Source organism: Sarcophilus harrisii, chromosome 3 (genome assembly GCF_902635505.1).
Source record: "Sarcophilus harrisii chromosome 3, mSarHar1.11, whole genome shotgun sequence".
Lineage (NCBI taxonomy): Eukaryota > Metazoa > Chordata > Mammalia > Dasyuromorphia > Dasyuridae > Sarcophilus > Sarcophilus harrisii.
The window spans coordinates 534,598,078-534,621,489 of NC_045428.1; the positions used below are offsets into that span (position 1 = coordinate 534,598,078).

Below are 23,412 nucleotides of genomic sequence, written 5' to 3' on the forward strand. Positions count from 1 at the left end.
GAATCTTTAGTGGAGTAATTCGAGGTTTTGTTTTTTACTCCATTCAATCTAACATTTTAACAGGGAATTAAATGGAAGTATAATGACTAAGTTATAAAATATGCAGGTGCCACAATGCTTCAAAGAACACTTAAAATGACAAAGTAGGGATTTTTTCAGACAAGTCATTTTTTATAGCAACTAACATTCTGGGCTTAGAGAAAAGTGCTCTCTTGTTGTCACTCATTTAACACATGACCATTGAAAAATTGCTAAATTTTTTCTGACTCTATTGTCTCATGATAATTAAGATGCTAACAATATCCTACTATTTAACTAACAGGATTTTTGTATGAGTCATATGAGATATTGTATATAAAATTCTTCATAAACATTAAAGTAACAATTAAATATCATTATTATTAGTTTTATTATTGTCAGTATTTTATTATTATTAATTTAAATGAAATCGGTTTAATTAAAATTGAATTGAATTGAAATAAATGTGAAATTCTCCACTTGAGTTAAAGAAAACACAATGGCAAAATAATGGTTCTGAGGGTAGAATATACCTTGATCAATAAATAAAAATAGATACATTTTACATATATGTATATTTATTTATGTAACTACAAATATAAATAGAAGTATATTTATTTACACATATACCCTTTTTTCCTATATGAACACACCCATGAGCAGGTATATGTTTATATTTTGAAAGAAAATCAGATTGTCTTGAAGGACAGAACCAGGAACATGAGGCAGAACTTATATAATGGGCATATCAATTTGATGACTTCCTCTTTCAAATTCTTGAAATTATAGGACATACAGCTACAGTGGAGAATGTCTCTGGTCATTTTACAGTGACTGGGAATTGAGGGTGGATAGTAGTTGGACAAAACTACTCCTCTATTGTCTATCAGAATGAGCTGTGAAATGGTCAATATCTTTTGAATTTTTTTCCTTTCATAGATTCTTTCCATTTTTGCCTTACATAGTATACAAGGATATGCTCCCTACCTCAGGAACAAAAAGAGTGACTTGTAGGAGATTAGGACATGAAACTTTTACTTGCTTCATTAAGTCTGAGATTTACATTCTTGAGCTTTTCATCCAATCACTACCAAATTTCTTTTTCCCCTCCAGTTCTCTTTTCTTAGCATGTCAAAAAACTAACAACCTTGAGAATGAATATTTCTAGTCTTGAATTTACCTTGAAGATAATCCCACATTCAAGAATTCCAGAGACTGATTCAGTTCCTGAGTTTTAACAGAGTGATCCTCAGAAAAGAAAAGGGCAATCAATAGGTGCATCCTATATGTGGAAGATTAAATTCATTCCTTAAGGAGGCTTTTCTGATATCATTGTAAAAAACTTGGTCAGAGCAGGTCCATCATAGATGGAAAATATTTGTGTAGAAATTTCATAATGTATCTTTAACTCTTATGGGAAGCATAGTAAGTATAATTGTCCTTTATATGTTATAATGTGTGTATAGTGTATAAAATAAAAATAGTTTTATATCTGATACTCATATCATACTTGAGTGCTTTTATAATAATTGAGGGGTTTAGTATCTCCTTTGGATGTAATCTTAATCAGGAGTTATAACTAAATTTTGTTTCAGAAATTTTCTAGAACACATTCTCAAATTATAGTCTGGAAATCCCTTGGGATCTCTGAATTCCTCTCAGGTGAGCTGGGAGGTGAAAAGAACAACAAAAATTCCCTCAACAATAATAATAAAAATGATAACCTTCAATTTCTGATATAATAAATATTGACAGATCTAATCCATATTTTAAAAGCTTTATTTAGGCATACTCAGGAATCTTTAAAAGTAGTAGGCAACCTAAAATGAAAAAGTTTGAGAATTACTATTTTAGAACAGACCTGTAGGGATATAAGGAATGAGGGACTGATCTTACTTGACATCAGGCCCCCAGGGTCAAATCTGGTCCAGGTAAAATCAGAATCATGGTGAGGAAAAAAATAGGAAACTAGCTAATCCAGTACAAACAGATAGGCAGATTTATTCTCTATACAAACAAAAAAGTTACTAACAATTAAAGATTTCCCAAAGGAGAATAAGCTGCCTCAGGAAGAAATGGCATTTTTGACCATTGTGATTTCTATTCAAAGGATAGAAGAACATTTGTTATATATATTTATGGAAAGAATTCTTGTTCCAATGAAGACAGGACTAGCTGGCTCCTGAGATCCGTTCTACTTAGGAGAGTCTTGAATTCTATGATATTTAGAGTAAGAGAAATATCTAGAATGCTAGAGAGCATTCTTGAAACTGCAATTTAAATGTGATTTGAGATTAAATAAATAAAGAGATAGTATCAAGAGAGGAAGAACTGATAGCCATTTTATATTCTTCCTTGTTCAAACTACATTTGCAATGGGCTGACCATTTCTGGGTACCATATTTAAGAAGGATATTAACTTAAATGTGTCAAGATGAGGTCATAACAATAAGAACTTAAAATTGTTTCAATAAAGGGAATAGATATTATTATTCTGAAGAAATGGACAAAAATAGAAAAGACTTTTCTTTAGCTATAAGAAGCATTGACATGTAGAAAGGAGATTATATTTGTTCTGCTTGGTCCCAGATTGTATAAGTAGGATCATTTATGTGCAAAGAAGCTATATTTGGATCAATATATAGAAGGGAAAAAAATACTAATTAGCAGTTTCCAAAAATGATAAAATTTACTATGAAGAAACAAGAATTCTCTATGACACATGGTTGCCATATGGAAGCTGTGTAATCATAGGACAGAAATTTAGTAGAGGAAGTTTACACATTAGGAATGAAATGGACTATGTGACTTCTGTGATACCTTCTAAGTCTACCATTGTCTCTGTTATGCAGAAATTCCAGGTGCAGAAGATGGACAGCATGGAACACAGTGGACTCAGCAGGCTGAAAGCTCCCAGATGCATAGGGACTTAGAGGTACTTGTGGGCCAGGGCATTAGCCACATCAGCTTCGAGTTTCTGCCAGGCAGCCTGAATCTCAGGGGTGAAATCCTTGCCAAAGTGCTCAGTCAGGCAGATCAAAAGGATGTTTCCCAGGAGCTATAAAAGAGATAAGGAGAAAGATACAATGAAACTTTGAAAAAACAGCCACTTCCTAGACAACCTATCTATATTCCAACTCACCCGTATCCAGTCTTATTTCCTAGATTATGTTCAAATAATGGTTTTTGAATTCTACAGCTTGGTCCTTTTCTTTACAATGCTTCACCAAATACCCTATATTCTTCTTTGTCCACCAGGTCCTGATCTTTCTTTTTACTGTTCTCCAGCATTAGACTATTCAGAGGTATCCTTATCTCTCCATAAGTTTTCATATTACTCTCCCCCCATACCTGCCTTTATTCTGCATCCTTTAGCAAAGGTCAGTGAAGCTTTTGAGAATCTCATCAATTCTAATGGGGAGAGATGAAGAATTAAAGAATAAACTAAAGAACCTGATAAATCTAATGACCTAGCCAGGTAAAGGGAAATTAGGGAAACAGAGGAAAAGGGAAGAGAAGGAAACAGAGACTTAATGAGACAGAAAAATCAAAATTAAAGAGAAAAAGAACTTAATAAGGGGAGAAGGAGAAATGAAGGAGGGGCAGAGAAGTTGGAAAGAATAAAAAACAAGGAAAAGAGTATATAAAGTACTTTGAAAAGAAGGCAACAAAGGAAAGTGAATGGAAGGACTCTGAAAGTATTTGGAGAGCTATGTGAAAATTAATGACAGAATTTTAGAGCACAAAATCAACTTTGGAGACAATCTAAATGAAACCTTTTTTTTTTTTTTTCTACTTTGTATGGTAGAAAAAAATCCATGCCCTAGAGCTATGCAAAGACATGGCAACTGGTTGGGAGAAAACTTGATTCCCTATCTACCATCAGCAGCTTAAAGCAATTCTTTCTCACCACCCGGAAGGAAAAGAAACAAAGGTCTACTGGAAAAGACAGATCACTCTTTCTTATGTATACTTAATTATCCCACTCAGAAACTCAAAATTCATCAGTATCACAGCCAAAAAAGATATTTGTCACCTTCTGGTAGCAACCATTTAGTCACTCATGATTGGAAGTAGTTCTCCTAAGCCATTGCACATGTTAGAGTTCTTGAAGGTTGAAAATATTTACATATGTTCTGAATAACCCACCAGGAAAGAGAAGATTTGAGCATGCTCTAAGGAATCATTACCCAGGCCTCCATTACAATTACTTTACTTCATTTTACAAAACAAGCAGAACAAAGCTCAAAAAAGGCAACAAATTTGTTCAATATTATAGAGTTAATCGCCTGGTAGCAAAGCTAGAATTCATAATTAAGTGTCATGATGTCTAGATTGTCAAAACTTGTTATTGCATAAAGTGATAGTGATCTGTACTTTTGAATCTTCATAATTTTCTCTATTCAATAGTCTACCCACCTACATTCCCTTTAGGACAAGACTATGTAACCCCTTTGCATGTCTGTGAAGTGCCTGGGATCCTCTCTCAATGACCATGGTTCTTCTCTTAAAATATGGGTAAGCAGCTTTCAGGACTCTTACCCACCTAAAAGTCTTCCCTTTAATGGCATAAGATCTCAAGTGGAAATGACAATGAGGTCTTAGTTTTCTATTTCCTTTTTTATTTTAAAAAAATAAATAAAATTTTATTTTATTTTATTTAAAAATTTATTATTTATTTAAACTTAATGACCAATAACAAAATAAACATTATAATGCACAGAGAATTTCATCTCTCTCTCTCTCTCTCTCTCTCTCTGTGTGTGTGTGTGTATGTGTGTGTGTAGTCCTGAAGTCAGAGTCAGGAGAACCTGCTTTCAAATGTGGCCTTCAGCATTTGACACTTAACTAGCTGTGTGACTATGAGCAAAACCCTTCAGTGAAATTGTCTTCCTTCACTGCCCCCTTTCCCAATATGATGATAAATTTAGTAAAGTTCAAATTTTCCCTAAGGCCTTAAAAACTATTGGTAAGTCATGTTATAAGTTTGTCATATAGAGAGGGAATAAGAGTACTTAATCTCCCTGAACAATTATGAATCTTTCATTTAATAATTTAGTTGCACTTCTGAAATTAGAATGAACACTATTCAGTGTCAGACCTTCACCACAAGGGGATGGTGTGAAGCTTCCAAGGCATCATCTCTAAAGAACTGAGTACATTATTAATAACATAGCTTCATTGTGTTGGTTTAACAACATCTGGAGTGTTTTGTTCAGTCTTAGACACCAAATTTTATTAAGGATGTACATAAGCTATGGAGTAAAACTTAGAAACTGGATAAGGGGGATTGAGCCTATGCCATAGGAGCATTTGTTGAGGAAACAGTATGTTCAGCCTGGAGACAAGAATTGGGAGAACAAGATAGTTATCCTTAGGTATATGAAGGAGAGAAGAAGAATTAGATATATTTTGCTTAGCTATTGAGAGCAGATAAAGAAACAGTAGATAGGAAATGCAGAATGAAAGATTTTTGTTCCACCTAATAATTACAGCTGCCCTCCATAGCGAGAGAGAGAGAGAGAGACAGAGACAGAGAGAAACATGGTCTGAGTTAGAGCTTAATGAATTCTTCTCCCTCACTGAATTAATTTGAGGGAGAGTAACCACTTGTAGTTACTATCACGTAATTCCTATTCAATATCTATATGACTTTTAAGTTCCCTTCCAAAGCTAATATTTTGTGATTCCAAGCTCATAGTTCACTGAAATTTCATGGCATCTTAGAGCATCTAGTCTAAGCACAGATTACAGGTTTATAAATGGAATCCCTGGAACAAATAAAGACGAATAAGACAATCTTGGAAGTCTTGGTAAGGCCTTCCTCATCTAACTCCGGACATAGACAAATTCGTACCTCATATCCTTATCCTCTTAACCTGAAGTTTGACTTCTTAGATTTAGGTCATCCCTATCACTAACATCATCACCATCCCCATAACCCCTATTGTCATGATTATCATTAATATTTATATAGCACTTTTAGATTAAAGCTAAGTGATACCATATGTTATCTCTTTTTGGTCCTGACAACAACACTCTTTTCTCTCCCCTATCTCTGATAGGTCCACCAAGGCTAATGAGACTCCCCCTTCCTACAATACACACCTATATTACACACATACATTTATACAGGCTGAGCTCTAAAGACAATCTGCTAGTGAGAGAAACAAACTTCTACACTTAGGGAAGGGAATAAATAAAGAATGGAAGGCTGGTTATGACTTGAAAGCTTTGAGGAATAGTTGTGGGACAAAGCATGAACAATCATTCTGTATCCACTATAACATGCATTTATGTAAAAGTAGAAGAGACTGAAGTTAGAAACTTCAATGAATTTCCTTATTGCAACAGTTGTGAAAGTCTAGAAGAAACTTCCATGTTTATAAGTGCAATCTGTTTGATAAAAATGAACCTTTTCCCTCAACTCTTTATTGTCTACAAATATGATACAAATCTGGAAGAGCTGAAACAATGGCTGGGTGGGAAAGTCGTGGGGAGAAGAGGGTGATAATGGGAATAAATGAAGTGGAAGTTGCTTTAGGTCTCTCTCTCTACTTCATTCCTCATCTTGTCCTTACCTAGTGACATAGATAGCATTTATACAGGATTTTAAAGTTTGCAAAGTAAAAAAAAAAAAAAAAAAAAATATATATATATATATATATATATATACACACACACACACACACACACACACACACACACTTATTTTATCCTCACAACAATCCAATAAGATAGGGCCATAATTATCTACATTTTACAAATGACATAACTCAGGATGAGAGTAGTTAAGTCATTTGTCTAAGATTCAGCTAGTAAGGGTCTGGGAAAGAATTTTAATGCAGGGCTTCCTATCTAAGGTCAAAGCTAGGACCTATCCACCAAACCACCCAATTGCCTTTTGATAGTTTCAAACTGAGCCAAGTCAAACAAACCCAGCCAAAAATATATTCTGGTAGGAATCAGTGGGTTGCTCTCTTGGCAGTGCACTTTGAAAGGTGGTCATTGTTTAGGAAAGAGGGAAAACAAGCAAATGTGGACCACTGACAGAATCAGAGGAGGTCAAAACCTCTCCTCAAACTTCTCCCCTGACACCCCTATACACTAGAAACTCAGTGCCTGTAATGAAAATAAGGAAAGTTTTCTCCTGGGAGCAACACTAGTTACAGAGCACTCTTCGATAAATATTCCCTGTTGCTCTTCAGGTAGACATCTCTTCCATTCTAACCACAAAGCAGGAAAGGTTGCTGCCCAGGAATCTCAGTGAGTTTTCTGAATAGTCAGTATTTTTAAAAAATCAATTCCATTTTAATTAGCTACTTTTCATCATTATTCTCTCTTTAGGTATCTCTCTTGCCTTTCTCTGTCTTTGTTCCAGGAACTAAAAGCCTACTGAAGCTTAAGGGTCAAGTATACAAATTTGATGAAAAGTGGATTTTTGAAGGTGGTTCAAAGAAGAAAGCAGCAAGATAATTGCAGACTGGACAAAAAACACTCCAAAAGAATGTAGCTAATAAGTCTGGGAACACAGTGGTGTGCTGAATGTTTCCTTTTGCCTCTCTAAATGGGGTTATTTTTCATTTTTTTCCATAATTGCATATAAAATTTTTTTTTGACATTTCTCTCTCTGTCTCTTTGTCTCTCTCTGTTCCTCCCTGAGTATAATGGGGAAACTGATGATCTTTCACTTGATAATTTCAGACCCCATTTCAAAGTTCTGTTAATTATTAAGGTTCTGGGAAGGAGACCAAAAGACTTGCTCTTCTAGCAGAAATATCTGATTTCCTGGACCTTAACTGCTTAGAGAAGAATCTAACTATTTAATAAACTGAAGATATTCTAAGAGATCTATAAACTGGCTAATCTCTATTTGTTGAGGAAGCCTGAGGTAAACTAAATCTCCTTAATTATTTTAGTTTAATGAACTACTTAACCTGTAAACAAATCTCCTCTTTGTGGGGGATTATATGGTTTCATATAAAATCATTAATTAAGGTAGATTGAATTTATAACTTAGATTTAATTTATCTGGGGAAATGAAATAGGGTAAACAGTTATAAGAAGTTGCAAAACTGACCATCATAAAATTCAGGTAAAAATTTAACAAATTCATGTTACTTCAAAGCTTTATTCTTGCGGCCAAGACTATATAACTCATTTCAACCTCTGGAAATTAACCTCTCTAGACTGGTTTGGAGTCCAGTTTGGAGAAGTTCATTTCTTGGAAGATTCTAAAAATAAATACTTCTATTCTTCATTTGAGATATCTCTGAGTATTTGTAAATTGGATTTACCATACCATATACTACCCATTTTAAATCTTTTTTGGGATATCTAGTATTTAGATTTTTTGGTCAAAGGGAATAAATTGCCCTTTGAACATAATTCCAAAATGCTCAACGGAAGAGTGAGGATGGCAAGTGTTAACCTAGATCTGTGTATGTCTACCATGTCTGTAATTCTGGGAGTTCTGTGGTTTGATCTTTTTAGAATCTCCTTCTTTCAATCCTGTTTTCATTCCAAATGGTAATGCTTATGCAAGTTGGAGAAGACTAAAAAGCAGACTTTTATCCTGTTTCCTGCCCCTCTAAAAATGAATCAATTAATCAATCAGTCACAGTCTGGTGTCTTTCAATGGTCTCTCTACATAAAACTGTTAAGCAGCAGAATAATAAAGACAATTCCCTAGGTCATTCCAATTTAAAAGTCTTTCCAAGTCCATTCTTTCTAGTTCCAGCTAGTCAACTAGTTCTATATCTTATCCAGTTTTGTGATTGTATGACCCACTTTTTTTCCCATCTTCCCAAAACTATTAGGAAAAAGTATTAAATGCTTTGTCAAAATCTGAATTAGCTATGTTTACAGTAGTCCTCTAATCCCTCAATTTTGAAACCTGGTCACAAAACAAAGACTTACATTATTAATCTGGTATGGCCCTTTCTTGTGATAGACACACTGGTTATTTTTGATTAATGTTTTCTTTTCCTGTTGCTTCTGTTACTACTGCTGCTGCTGTTGTTGTTGTTGTTATTTATTTTTCATTCTTGAAGAGGACCATGCCATTAGGGAAAGGATGGCATGACTTGCAATTGATTTGGATTTAAGTGAGTAAAGGCTATGCAAGATTACCCACCTTATTTTCCCTTCCAGAGCAATCTGAGATCAGTGGCCATATATGATCTGGACAGCTGAAAATGGCTCTTGCTTACTTTTCTAGATGTTCCCTAACCATTCTTTTATTAATACATTTTAGAATTTTGCCAAAAATCAAAATAAAGATCACTGATGCATGGCATATGGATTCTGATTTTGAAAAGGAAGTAATTTGCCAAATTCAATCATTTTTACAACTCCCATTTATAATCAACTTTTAAAAAACCACTGAGAGGGAGTCACAAAGCACTTGCATTTATCCAATCATTAAGAACCAAAAATAAAAAATATAGCATTTCCAGTATCAGATAGCTAGATACTCATTTATTCTTTTTTATATTTATCTGAAAATCATATCATTTTATCCATATTTGTTCAACCCCTTCCTGTTTTTTTTTATTCCAATTGAAAATTTCTTCCTTGGCTTCAGAACTTGGGATGTAGTTTTTCTTGTCCTGGTGAGATAGTGCTCCTTTACTCTCTTTCTCTTAATCTTAGGTTTCAAACTGCCAAGTCTCTTAATGCCTGGTTTGATATACTTTCTACTATATTATTTTTCCTCTTCTAGATCATGGCAGAGAAAATCAAGTACCCATATAGGTATTTTTTCCTCCAGATTTTAACAGTTAAGGTTATATCAAATGAAATTCAACCACTTCAGGATATCTGGGAAATTAATTAGAATTTGTGATTGCAGCCACTAAAAATAACCACAAATTGCATATTTCCCATTTGAAACTTTTTCTTAAGACAGCCTGTCCCACTGAAGTCAGTGGCATATGTACCATGGCAAGCTCAATTTTCTCCTGCCCTCCACTTAATAGCATTTTATTTTTCCCAATTGCATGTTAACATAGTTTTAAACATTCATTTTTACAATATTTTTAATTTCAATTTTTTCTCCCTAACATCCTTACCTCCTCCCTCTGCAAGATAGCAAGAATTCTTATGTAGGTTATACAAGTACTATCACTTTAAATATACTTCCATATCACTAATGTTGTGAAAGAAAAATTAGAACTAAAGGAAAAAACCACAAAAAAAAAGTAGTACTTTTTATTGAAAGTAGTATGCCTTGATCTGCATTCAGTCTCCACAGTTCATTCTTTGAATGTAGATAGCATTTTCCATCACAAATGAAGATGAAAACTGCCTATATCGGTAGCAGAATTAACTTTGCATCTTCATTTGGTTGTCAGGAAGTATACCTCCAGGATTCCAGTCATTTAATTTTTTAAGAACTTTTACTTGACTTCTGATTTACTTCACTTCTATTAGAAGTATTAAAGTTAGGGAAATCATTCCTTTGGTAAAATGTTCATTTATCTTAAAGGAATTGAAGGATTATAATGGGTATAAAAAATGGACTTATTCTTCCTGACCTCAGAATAGTATTGGATCATTGTATTGCAAAAAAGACTTAAGCCCATTATAGTTGATCATCCCACAATCCTTACTGTTACTGTGTACAATATTCTCCTGGTTCTTTTCATTCCACTCAGCATCAGTTCATGTAAGTGTTTCTAGGTTTTTCCAAAATCTAACTGCTCAGTATATCTCATACAATAATAATTTAGAAATGTATTTCATTACTAAGCTTTTGTACCTCCTTTTCCTTTTGACTAATTCGACTTTTTAAAGAGTTCTTTTCTTCAATGAGCTTTTGTATATCCTTTTTCATTTGGCCATTTCCCCTGGAAGGGTAAGGCAAGCCTATGACCCAGATCTGCATACAGGCAATGCAACAAAGTCCTTCACCCAATGCCAGCAAATATACCCTTGTAATCTCCTTGTGACCAGTACTCTGAGCCCATCTGAGGGCTGAGAGCTTTGGAAACCAAGATGCAGTTTCTGATTCAATCATCCCCAATGACTTCTACTGGTTTGCTGGGAGAAAACCTGTTATGGTGCTCAGCCTATGCTGAGCTGTGCTCTACTATTCTCTAGCAGGACAGACCTTTCCTACCTATGTTTTAAGATGCCCTAAGCTTAAAAATTGTTTCATTCAATTCAATTGTGAATTTGGACTCTTTAGAATTTCTTTCAAGGTTTTATTTAAAAGTTATTTGGAAGAGAATTGGGGAAAACTAAGTCAAGTTCTTACCTTTACTCAGCCATCTTGGCTCCCAAAGAATATTTCTGAAGGGAATAGTAAAATTAAGCTTATTTGCTAAGGGTTAATTGATTTTTCATAATGGTAATAAGGTAAGAAAGGGCTTGGCAGGAACAAAATTTACTTCATGTAAGACAAAAGAAGAGGGCATAAGCTAAGATTTTGCAAAAATAAAAGTAAAAATCTATCTCTCTTCCAGCAGGAGCTTGTTCTGAGAAGCCATCACTGATAGGCTCCAATTAGAAGAGGATGTTATTGGATGAATTTTATATCAGAGCTGCATGTTATGTCCTTCAAGTCATCAAGACACTGGCTGTAGAAATGCTTTCCTTCATCACTTCCTAGTCTAAATTTTCTCCCAATCTTCTTTCAAGAAACTTCATGCATTCTGTGTCTAAAATCTCTTTTATGACTCATTTTCATGCTTAAATTCTTCCCTTGGGGGTCTCTGGACTAATAGAACTGCACTACCACTCTATGGACAAATAGATGTAGCTTTGAATCTTGTGCAAAAAAGGTTGAAGAGAGAAGAGACCACACATATTATTTTTTGCAGAATTGAAATATATGACATTGCAAGTGTGAAGTGACTCTGACTAGCAATTTCATGACTAGGCATAAATAGGCAAAGTCCATAGGCCCAATTCTTTTATATCCATTCCAGTCAGTGTACTACACTAATATCTCCATAATTCCTAGTCTTCATGTAGTGTGATGACTGCCTCCATACCACTGTAGTCTCAGGGACATCTGCAGGGAGCAGGAAGATGAAGATGAGAACAGACAGTATCTGTAGCAGAGTTAACTTTACATCTTCATTTTGGTGTCAGGAACTTTGCCTCCAGGATTCCAGGCATTTAATTTTTTAAGCACTTTTACTTCACCTCTACATTACTTGATTTCTGTTAGAAGTATTAAGTGAGGGAAGTCATTCTTTAGAAAAAATGTTCATGTACCTTCAAGTAATTGAAGGCTTCTAAGGGGTATAAACATTGGACTTATTCTTCCTGATCTCAGAGGTTAGAACAAGGAGCTAAGGATAGAAATTGTAGGGAGACAGGTTTCATTTTGACACAGGATGAATTGGCTAGGAAGAAAAGTCGTCTAAATGTGGAAGAAATTGTTTCAGAGAGTGGTAGGTTCATCTGAGGGTTCTATAAGAGGCTGAACAGTCATTTGTCACCTACACAATAAAATCATCCTTAGTATGATACAAGAGGTTGAATAACTTCTGAAGTACCCTTAATTCTCAATTATTCTACCTTTTGTTAGCAAGTGGATATATGCACATTTCCTCTACAATTCTGACATCATGTCCATTGCACTGGTTATCAATTCAAGTTATACCTTTCTTCTGACAGGTTTCCCTGGCTTGGAGTGGGCCCACCACTGGATCTCTATCCCAGTCTTCTCAGTTTACCTGGCTGCCATAATGGGCAACTGCACAATCCTCCACATTATCCGCACTGACCCCTCCCTGCACCAGCCAATGTATTACTTCCTAGCAATGCTGGCAAGTATAGACCTAGGCCTATGTGTGTCTACCATGCCCATGGTGCTGGGGGTTCTTTGGCTTGATCTCCGTGGCATTCACCTCCATGCCTGTGTCCTCCAACTCTATGTTGTCCACTCCTTCTCCTATATGGAATCATCCATGCTCTTTGCCATGGCCTATGACCGTTTTGTTGCTATCACCAACCCATTGAGGTATTCCACCAAGCTCACCAGCTCCCGGGTGGTGAAAATCACAGTAATATTAGGGTTCCGGAGCACCATGCTTATCATACCTCCAGTTGTACGATTGCTCTGGTTCTCCTATTGCCGCCAAAACACTCTCTCCCACTCTTATTGTCTGCATCAGGATTTGATCTGCCTTTCTTGCTCCAATACAAAATTCAATAGTTTCTATGCTTTAACTGTGATCTTGCTCTCCATGGACTCAGACTTGCTCTTCATTCTACTCTCTTATACCATGATCTTTCGTTCAGTTTTGGCAATTGCTTCCCATAAAGGAACAGCTTAAGGTCCTTAACACATGTGTGTCTCACATCCTGGCTGTCCTGTGTTTCTATGTCCCAGTGTTGGGCCTGACCATCGTGCACCGATTTGCTAAGCATTCTTCACCCATAATACACATTGTGATGGGAAATGTGTACATCCTGTTCCCACCGCTAATGAATCCCATCATCTATAGCATCAAGACCCAACAAATCCGCAGGGCAATTGTCAGGGTTATTTCTCTGAGACAGGCCAGATAATTATATATATTCCCTTCAGCTCAGAGAATTCCATTCAAAACAGATATTTGGTGAAATATCACAGTAATAATTCTAAACCATGACCTCATTTTTCCACAAATATAGATGTATTTATTGAGAAGAGAATAACTGCAATGCCCTGCAAAGCTACAAAGATGTAGTCAGGTTATACAGAGAGAATTGCTGGGCACATGAATGGATAGAAAATTCTTATTTCCCACATAACAAAACAACTGTTTGAGGTCTTATACTAACTGCATTGAATTGCTGTCATGTGTGTGTGCTCCCTCTCTGTCACTGCTTTCTATTTTGACTATAGTTGCTTTACAACTATACTATCATTTTCAGGTTTGTCTAATATGCCATCTAATTTCTACCATTCCTACTGATATTAGTAGGCCACTCTTTTGTAGAAAAAAAAAAAACTGTTAAATTGTTAATCTGTTAATGGATCTGTTAATCAGCTACTTCAACTTCTTTCTTCATTCACTGAGGAGTCCAGTTTTTTGTTTATTATTTTGGCATACTTCTGCCCTTCAAGAAAGCATCACAACTCTTTTCTTTAAGATCTTTTAGATCTTAAAATTTCTTCTTAATACCTAAGCAATAGTCTTTAACTGCAATGCTATTCTAAGCAGCACCTGCTTTTCTGTCCTCTTATCAACTATGGAATGTCATGGTTGATAAGCCTCCCCCCATTGAGAGAAAGAATATATATCTCTTTAATAACTTCTTTTTTTTCCCCCCTGAGTCAATTTGGGTTTAAGTGACTTGACCATGGCACACCTGGTCAAGTGTTAAATGTCTGAGACCATATTTGAACTCAGGTCCTCCCTACTTCAGGGCTGGTGCTCTATCCAGTGTTCTATCCAGTGCACCATCTCGCTGCCCCTCTTTAATCACTTCTTGCAGCCAATGGCTAATAACATTCAGGCTAAGATCACATCTTATTTTTTTAACTCTTCCTTGAATTCTATTCTACTGTTTCCTTTGACTTCCTCAGTTCTATTCTATTCTTACTGATTGTTGGGAACTCTTTTTACTTATTAAACCTTCTCATACTTATTATAAGGATCTGGATGAAACTAACAAGGAACTGCTTTTTACCTTACCCATTATCCTCCTTTTGTTCCATCCAAATGGCAATGTTTATGCAAGCTGGAGAAGACTGATAAGAAGAATTTTACACTTTTCCTTCAGGAAAAAAATCACATTCTAGACTCTCTCTACATAAAACTGTTAAACAGTAAAACATTTAGAGCAACTCCCTGGTTTACTCCAATGTAGAACCTCTTGCATTTTTACTCTTCCTAATTCAAGTTAGTTAAGCAGTTATGTATCTTATCTAGTTATGTGATTATGTGACCCAATTTTTTTAATCTTAAAATTACGAGAAAAAAGCTTTTATATGTTTTATTAAAATCTAGATCAACTATATACACAGCAATCCACCAATTCCTCCATCTTGTAACTTGCTCTAAAAACAAAGGCTAATGTTATTAATAACAAAGTAATAAAATTCAGCACATTTTGAATCAGATAAATAATTTTTTCCTTCTTTTTTCTTACTCAATTTATCAACTTGTTTTTATCCATATTTGTTCAGGCCTGTCCTAGCCAAAGATATTGCTACTTGATAAAAAAGAAAATATGGACACAATCCAAGATCTGAATGAAGAGATTTTGGCTTGTTAATAATCAGATTCATTCAATCTAGTTTTAGAAGCATTCAATTTAGGTCTGTCTATCTATGTATCTATGTATCTATCTATTCATCCATCCCATCTATCTGTTTATCAGTCGATCTATCTGTCTGTTTGTCTGTCTATCTATCTATATCTCTATATCTACATATCTATCTATATATCATCCATCCATCCATCCATTTATCTACATATCTATCTAATCTGTCTCTTTCTGTATTTATCTATCCCCTGCCATTTTACTGTTCTTGACATTTCTTTCTAGCTTCAGCTACCTCACTATAAACTCTCTATCATCTGATACTATTCTTCAGCATCATATTATATTTTTGTGCTTATCTACTGTCACCTACTTCCATTTGCTATGCATGAATTTTGATAAGTTGATTATTGATTTCCTGATGCAGATTTTCTCTTTCAATATCAAAAAGGTTAGATAATCCTTTTGTTCTTCTTTTGAACCTCTTGGAAACTTCTCTTTGTTTCTTCATTCTTAGAAGTTATACATTCTTTATAGTCCACCTTTCACCAAAGTTTTACTAATGCTTCTGCTTTAAACTAAAGATGAGTCTTTAGTGGAGTGACTCAAGGTTTTTCACAGTGAATTAGATGGAAGTATAATGACTAGATTATAAAATATGCAGGTGCTTCAATACTTCAAAGAACACTTAAAATGACAAATTATGACAAGTTATTTTTTATAACAACTAAAGTTCTGGGCTTGGAGACAAGTGTGTATTGGTGGTAACTTATATGCCACATGATCATTGAAAAATTGCTAAATTTCCTGACTCCATTGTCGCATAATTAATAAGATGCTAACAAAACCTGATGACTTATATAGTTGTTTTATGACTATGAGATTTTGTATATAAAATTCTTCACAAACTTTAAAGTATTAAATAAATACCAGTATTATTAGTTTTTATTATTGCCATTATTTTATTATTATTAATTTAAATGAAATCAGTTTAATTAAAATTGGGTTGATGTGAAATAAATGTGAAGTTCTTACTTGAGTTAAAGAAAACACAACAGTACAATAATGGTGCTGATGGTGGAATAGACCTTGATCAAGAAATAGGAAATATAAACGTTTAGAAATAGACATAATTTTTACAAATGTATTTATTTGCTTATGTAAGTACAAATATGAATAGATGTGTGGATATATGCATACATACACATATTTCATACACATATGAACACACTCATGAGCAGGTATATGTTTTTGCATGTTGAAAGAAAATTAGATTGCCTTCAAGGCCAGAATCAGAAACATTAGGCAGAAGTTATACAATGGGAATATCAGTCTGAAGACTTCCCCTTTAATTTCATGGAATTGCAGACATACAGTTGCAGTGGAGAATGTCTCTGGTAATTTACAGTGACTGGCAATTGAGTAATGATAGTAGTCAGAAAAAATTACCCCTCTATTGTTTATCAGAGTGAGTTGTGAAATGGCTAACCTCTTTTGAATTATTTCCTTTAATAGATTCTTTCCACCTTCACCTTCTAGTTCATAGTACATAAGGATGTGCTTTCTACCTCAGGAGCAAAAAGGGTGACTTGTAGGAGATTAGGACATGAAACTTGTACTTGCTTCAATGAGTCTGAGATTTACATTCCTGAGATTTTTATCCAAGCACTACCAACTTTCTTTTTCCCCTTCAGTTCTCTTTTCTGAGTATGATCAAAAAACAATCTTGAAAATGAACATTTCCAGTCTTGGATTTAACTTGTAGCTAAACCCACATTCAAGAGTTCTAGAGACTGAATGCTCCTGTGTTCTATTCAGGAAGATTTCCTTAATAAAGTGATCCTCAGAAAAGAAAAGGACAACCAATAGGAGGATCTTATATTTGGATGAGTAAATTCATTCCTTAAGGAGGCTTTTCTGATATCATTGTGAAAGACTTGGTCAGAACAGGTCCATCATGGACAGAAAATATTTGTAGAAATTTCATAATGTGTCTTTAACTCTTAAGGGAAGCACAGTAAGCATAATTGTCCTTTGTATGTTATAATGTTTGTATAGTGGATAAAATAAAAAGAATCTTATAACTGAAACTCAGATCGTACTTGAGTGCTTTTATAACAATTGAGGAGTTTAGTATCTTCTTTGGATGAAATCTTAATCAGGAGTTATAACTTAATTTTTCTTCATAAATTTTCTAGAACATCAATTCTCAAATTATAGTCTGGAAACCCCTTAAAATCTCTGAATTCCTCTCAGGTGAGCTGGGAGGTGAATACAACAACAAAAATAATCTCAACAACAATATTGAAAATGATAACCTCTAATTTCTAATATAATATTGACAAATCTAATCCATATTTAAAAAAGCTTTATTTAGACAAACTCACTAATCGTTAAGAGTATTAGGCAAGCTAAAATGAAAAAGTATGAGAATTACTGTTTTAGAACAGACATGTGGCCATATAAGCCAAGAGAGACTGATTTTACCTAGACATCAGGCCTCCAGGGTAAAAATCTGGTCTAGGTAAATCCAGAGTCATGGTGAGGGAAAGAATAGCAAACTGGCTAATTCAATAAAAAACAGATAAACAGGGGCAGAGCCAAGATGGCAGAGAAGGCACACACGACTTTCTAAGCTCTTCTCTTACCCTCTTTATCAATATTATATCAAGCCTCAAAAATAGTCTTGACTGCTACAATTCATAAAGATTAGAAGTATAACAACTCACCAGCGGAAGATATTTTGGAGTCTCACCAGAAAAGGTTTGTCCTCGGAGCTGGGGGAGGGGGGAGATCAGCTCAGGCAGGGAGAGAACTAAGGCTCCAAGCAGAGCCCCAAACTGGAAGTGAGAGCACAGATCGCAGCACAAGCCCGCAGCCCCAACCCACAGTACAGGGCTTTTCCTTTGGGCAGTTGCGAAACTGCACAACAGGAGGGCACAGCCCAGGTTAGCCTCTAATATGCACAGTGTGGGGCTTGGCTTGGGGCAATAGAGCTTTCCCAGGGTGATTTGCATGGGGCAGAGGCTTCCAGGCAGACTTCCAGTAGAGCCGGCTATCTGTGGTCAGCTGCTAATACCCACAGCCCCATAAGGGGCTCTGTCCTGGGGCAGTGACACTTTCACGGCTTAGTCTCTAGTCTTAGGGCAGTCGCTAAGCCACACAGCCAGCTGGGCACTTCGATTGCTGGGCCAGTCCTAAATCACCTCAGGCTGGGGGAAGGGGAAACTTTCACCCAGAGCACTCCCGTATCTCGGAGCCAGAAGCCTGTTTATATCTCTCCCTGCTCTGCAGAGGAAGCTGGTAAGCCCCTTGGCTAGAAGGCATACCCAAAAGGCTTTAAAAAATGAATTAAAAAATGAAAAGAAAGATCCACAGCTTCTATACAGAAAAAAGAGCAGGTCTGCAAATCTGAAGAAACTAACAGCAAACAGGCACCAGACAATACCCCAAAGGGGAATGTTACCTGTCTCCTTTTACATAATGCTCTCATAGAAGAGAGCATTAAAAGTCTCAAAAAAGAGTTAGAAGAAAAATTGGGGAAAGGAAAGAGAAGCTTTACAAGAGAGCAACAACTTCCTGAAATATGAATTGGAAAAGATAAAAAATTCCCAGGAAGTGCAGGGAAACAAAATTTGTGAATTGAAAAAAGTAAAAAAATCTCAGGAAAGTAAGATTTGTGAATTGGAAAACACAAAGAATTCACAAGAAAGTAGGATCTGTGAATTGGAAAAAGAAAATAATTCACTAAAAAGAAAAATTAGTGAAATAGAAAAAAATTACTTAGAGCAAAACAATTCATTTAAAAACTCAATTGGACATATACAGAAAGATGTAAAAAAAAGCTAATGAAGAAAATAATTCATTAAAAATCAGAAATGAACAAATAGAAACTAATATTCCAACTCTTAGTTTTATTTATTAATTCAATAGTTTTTTTTTTAATTTCAATTTTATTAATCTCTCTTTTTATTTTTAGAATTTCAAGTTTATGGAAACTGAATAGATGCCCATCAATTGGAGAATGGCTGAATAAATTGTGGTATATTAATATTATGGAATATTATTGTTCTGTAAGAAATGACCAACAGGATGATTTCAGAAAGGCCTAGAGAGACTTACACGAACTGATGCTGAGTGAAACAAGCAGGGCCAAGAGATCACTATATACTTCAACAACAATACTATATGATGACCAATTCTGATGGACTTGGCCATCCTCAGCAATGAGATCAACCAAATCATTTCCAATGGAGCAGTAATGAATTGAACCAGCTACGCCCAGCAAAAGAACTCTGGGAGATGACTAAAAACCATTACATTGAATTCCCAATCCCTATATTTTTGCCCACCTGCATTTTGGATTTCCTTCCCAGGCTAATTGTACAATATTTCAGAGTCTGATTCTTTTTATACAGCAAAATAACGGTTTGGTCATGTATACTTATTGTGTATCTAATTTATATTTTAATATATTTAACATCCACTGATCATCCTTCCATCTAGGGGAGGAGGTGAGGGGATGGAGGGGAAAAATTGGAACAAGACATTTGGCAATTGTCAATGCTGCAAAGTTACCCATACATATAACCTGTAAATAAAAGGCTATTAAAAAAAAATAAGAAAAGGGGAGGGACTCTAAGGGGAGGGATGGATTCTAAAGAGAGAGAGCTGTGTGAGTGAGGCAAGTGGTGTTCACAAGTTTAATACTGGGGAGGGGAGTGAGGGAGAATGGAAAGAGAAAAGCATAATCTGGGGATAACAAGAAGGCAGGAAATACAGAAGTAGTAGTTTTAACCATAAATGATAATGGTGTCACCTCTCACATAAAGTAGAGGCATATAGCAGACTGCATTAAAAACCAGAATCCTACAATATGTTGTTTACAGGAAACACACTTGAAGCAGGGTGATACATACACAGTAAAAGTAAAAGGCTGGCACAGAATCTACAATGTTTCAGGTGAAATCAAAAAATCAAAGGTAACTATCCTGATCTCAGATCAAGCAAAAATTAATCTAATTAAAAGAGATAAGGAAAGGCATTATATCTTGCTAAATGGTAGCATACATAATGAAGCAATATCAATACTAAACATATATGTACCAAGTGGTATATCATCTAAATTTCTAAAGGAGAAGTTAAGAGATCTGTAAGAAGAAATAAACAGCAAAACTATAATAGTGGAAGATCTCAAGCTTGCACTCTCAGAACTAGGTAAAGCAAACCACAAATAAATAAGAAGTTAAAGAGGTAAATAGAACACTAGAAAAGTTAGGTATGATAGATCTTTGGAAAACTAAATGGAGACAGAAAGGAGTACACTTTCTTCTTGGCAGTTCATGAAATCTATACAAAATTTGACCACATATTAGGACATAAAGACCTCAAATTCAAATGCAGAAAAGCAGAAATAGTAAATGCATCCTTTTCAGATCACAATGCAATAAAAATTACATTCAATAAAAAGCCAAGGGAAAATAGACCAAAAAGTAATTGGAAACTATATAATCTCATCCTAAAGAATGAATGGGTGAAAAAGTAAATCATAGACACAATTAATAATTTCACCCAAAAGAATAACAATGATTAGATGATATACCAAACTGTGTGGGATTCAGCCAAAGTGGTAATAAGGGGAAATTTTGTATCTCTAGAAGCCTACTTGCATTATAGAGAAAGAGAAAATCAATGAATTAAGCTTGCAACTAAAAAACCTAGAAAAAGAGCAAATTAAGAACCCCCAATCAAACACTAAACTTGAAATTCTAAAAATTAAAAGAAAGATTAATAGAATGAAAAGTAATAAAAAAGCTTTTGAATTAATAAATAAAACTAAGAGTTGGTTCTATGAAAAAAACCAACAAAATAGGTAAACTCTTGGTAAATTTGATTAGAAAAAGGAAAGAGGAAAATCAAATTATTAGTCTTAAAAATAAAAAGGGAGAACTTTCCACTAATGAAGAGGAAATTAGAGGAAAATAGAGCAATAATTAGGAGTTACTTTGCCCAACTTTATGCCAGAAAATTTGATAATTTAAATGAAATGGATGAATACCTTCAAAAATATAGCTTGCCTAGATTAACAGAGGAAGAAGTAAATTGGTTAAATAATCCCATTTTAGAAAAAGAAATAGAACAAGATATTAATCAATTCCCTAAGAAAAAATTTAGTGGGGTGGAGCCAAGATGGCAGAGAGGACACACACTTCATTCTGGGCTCCCTTCTACTCTCCCTACTGATTACCAAATTCGGCCTCTGAAATAGTGCTTGACTGGTAGAATCCATGAATATTGGGAGCACAACAAATTACCAGCCAAAGATAACTTGGAAGATTGCCAGAAAAGGTCTGTGTTGATCAGTGGGAGGAGGCTCAGCCTGAGCTAGCCTCCATTTTCTGCCTCCCTGCTTGTGCTGGCTGAGCTCAGGCTGAGCAGAGGGGGTGAGGGGGGCAGGGTGTGGTCTCCACTGGTGGAGAATTTGAAGGGAGGACTCTACCACAGGTTGGCTACTCTGCTTTGCATGCAAAGCAGTAGATCAGCAGAGAAGTTACACAAACACCAAAGGTAGAGTGTATCCCAAAACACCAGCGTTTTACAGGATCTGGCCATTCCCAGCACCGGGAGTGATTCAGCACTTTCACAGTACAGTTGCACAGCCATTCTGTAGCACAGGGTTCTGACCAGCACAGTCACACTTCAGCATGAAAGGGATCTTCCCAGGGTAGCAGCACTTCTGCAGCTCATCCTCTCTTTGCAGCCCATTCACAGGACAGCTACTGTCCATCTGTCCCTGTTCTGTAAAGGAAGCTGGAAACCTCCTTGCCCTGAAGGCAAGCCACAATGGCTTTTATAAAAATGAGCAAAAAAAAGCAAAGTGAGCTCTAACTATAGATAGCTTCTGTACAGAAATAAAGCAATTTCCAACCCTGAGGAGACTAATAGTAGACAGTCTCCAGACAAAAACCACAAAAGGGGATATAACCTGGTCTCCTCACACAAGGCTTTCGTAGAAGTAATTATAAAAGATCTTAAAAGAAAGCTAGAAGAAAAATGAGGGAAGGAAAGAGAAGCTCTGCAAGAGAGTGGAATGCCTTTAATGGAAAAGGCATAAAATTCACTGAAAGAAAGATTTGAAAAAGAAGACAACTCTCTGAAATGTGAATTGGAAAAGATAAAAAATTCCCAGGAAAATAAGATTTGTGAATTGGAAAAAGAAAATAACTCATTTTAAAAAATTAGTGAAATGGAAGAAAAATTCCATAGAACAAAACAACTCATATAAAACCTCAATTGGACATATATAAAAAGAAGTTAAAAAAAAGTTAATGAAGAAAATAATTCATTAAAATCAAAATGGAACAAATGGAAATGAATGATTTGTTGAAACATCAAGAATCAGTCAAGCAAAACTAAAAAAAAAAAAATGAAAAATTAGAAAAAAAAATGTTAAATATCTACTTGGAAAAACAACAGACTTGGAAAACAGATGTAGAAGAGATAATCTAAGGATTATTGGGCTCCCCAAAAACCATGATGAAAAAAAAAGCCTAGACACTATTTTTCAGGAAATCATCAAAGAGAACTGCCCAGATGTAATAGAATCAGAAGGTAAAATAGGCATTGAAAGAATTATGGAACACCATCTAAAAAACCCCAAAATAAAAACTCCAAGGAATATTGTGGCTAAATTTCAGAACTATCAGACTAAGGAAAAAATATTAAAAGGAGTCAGGAAAAAAAATACAAATACCGAGGAGCCACAATAAGGATCACTAAGGATCTAGCAGCTTCCCATTAAAGGACTGGAGAATCTAGAATCTGATATTCTGAAAGGCAAAATACTTGGAATTCAGCCAAGAATAAAATACCTAGCTAAGCTGAGCATTTTCTTCCAGGAAAGAAGATGGACATTCAACAAAATAGGTGAATTCCATTTATTTCTGATGAAAAAGCCACAGTTTAAAAAAAATGACCTCCAAATATAGGACTCAAGAGAAGCATAAAGAGGTAAAAAGAATTCTCAAGAACTGTATTTCTGTTACAGGTATATATAAAGAGTGTGTGTATAATTTAATTTTACTGTTATAATACAAAAAAAGGGAATTAGAAGTGGAAAGGGGATTGTATCAGAAAAAAGTGACAAATGGAGGTAAAAAGAAGGAAATTACATCTCACAAAGAG

The 23,412-nt window shown here is 35.1% G+C and overlaps 2 protein-coding genes across 2 annotated transcripts; one reads left to right on the forward strand and one right to left on the reverse strand.

Annotated features, from left to right (window-relative positions):
- Positions 1 to 1,776: 1,776 nt before the first annotated feature.
- Positions 1,777 to 18,413, reverse strand: LOC116422769 (hemoglobin subunit gamma-1-like). The gene is made up of 2 exons (XM_031962060.1): positions 17,958 to 18,413; positions 1,777 to 3,076 (listed from the first exon to the last, which is right to left on the reverse strand). The coding sequence occupies exons 1-2, from the start codon at positions 18,243 to 18,245 to the stop codon at positions 2,948 to 2,950; spliced, it is 417 nt and encodes a 138-aa protein (XP_031817920.1). The 5' UTR covers positions 18,246 to 18,413; the 3' UTR covers positions 1,777 to 2,947.
- LOC100925254 (olfactory receptor 51V1-like) lies at positions 12,600 to 13,569 on the forward strand. Its single transcript, XM_031962059.1, is given in 2 exon segments — positions 12,600 to 13,295; positions 13,297 to 13,569. Coding segments are annotated over 2 exon segments (945 nt in total). The 3' UTR covers positions 13,546 to 13,569.
- Positions 18,414 to 23,412: the final 4,999 nt, after the last annotated feature.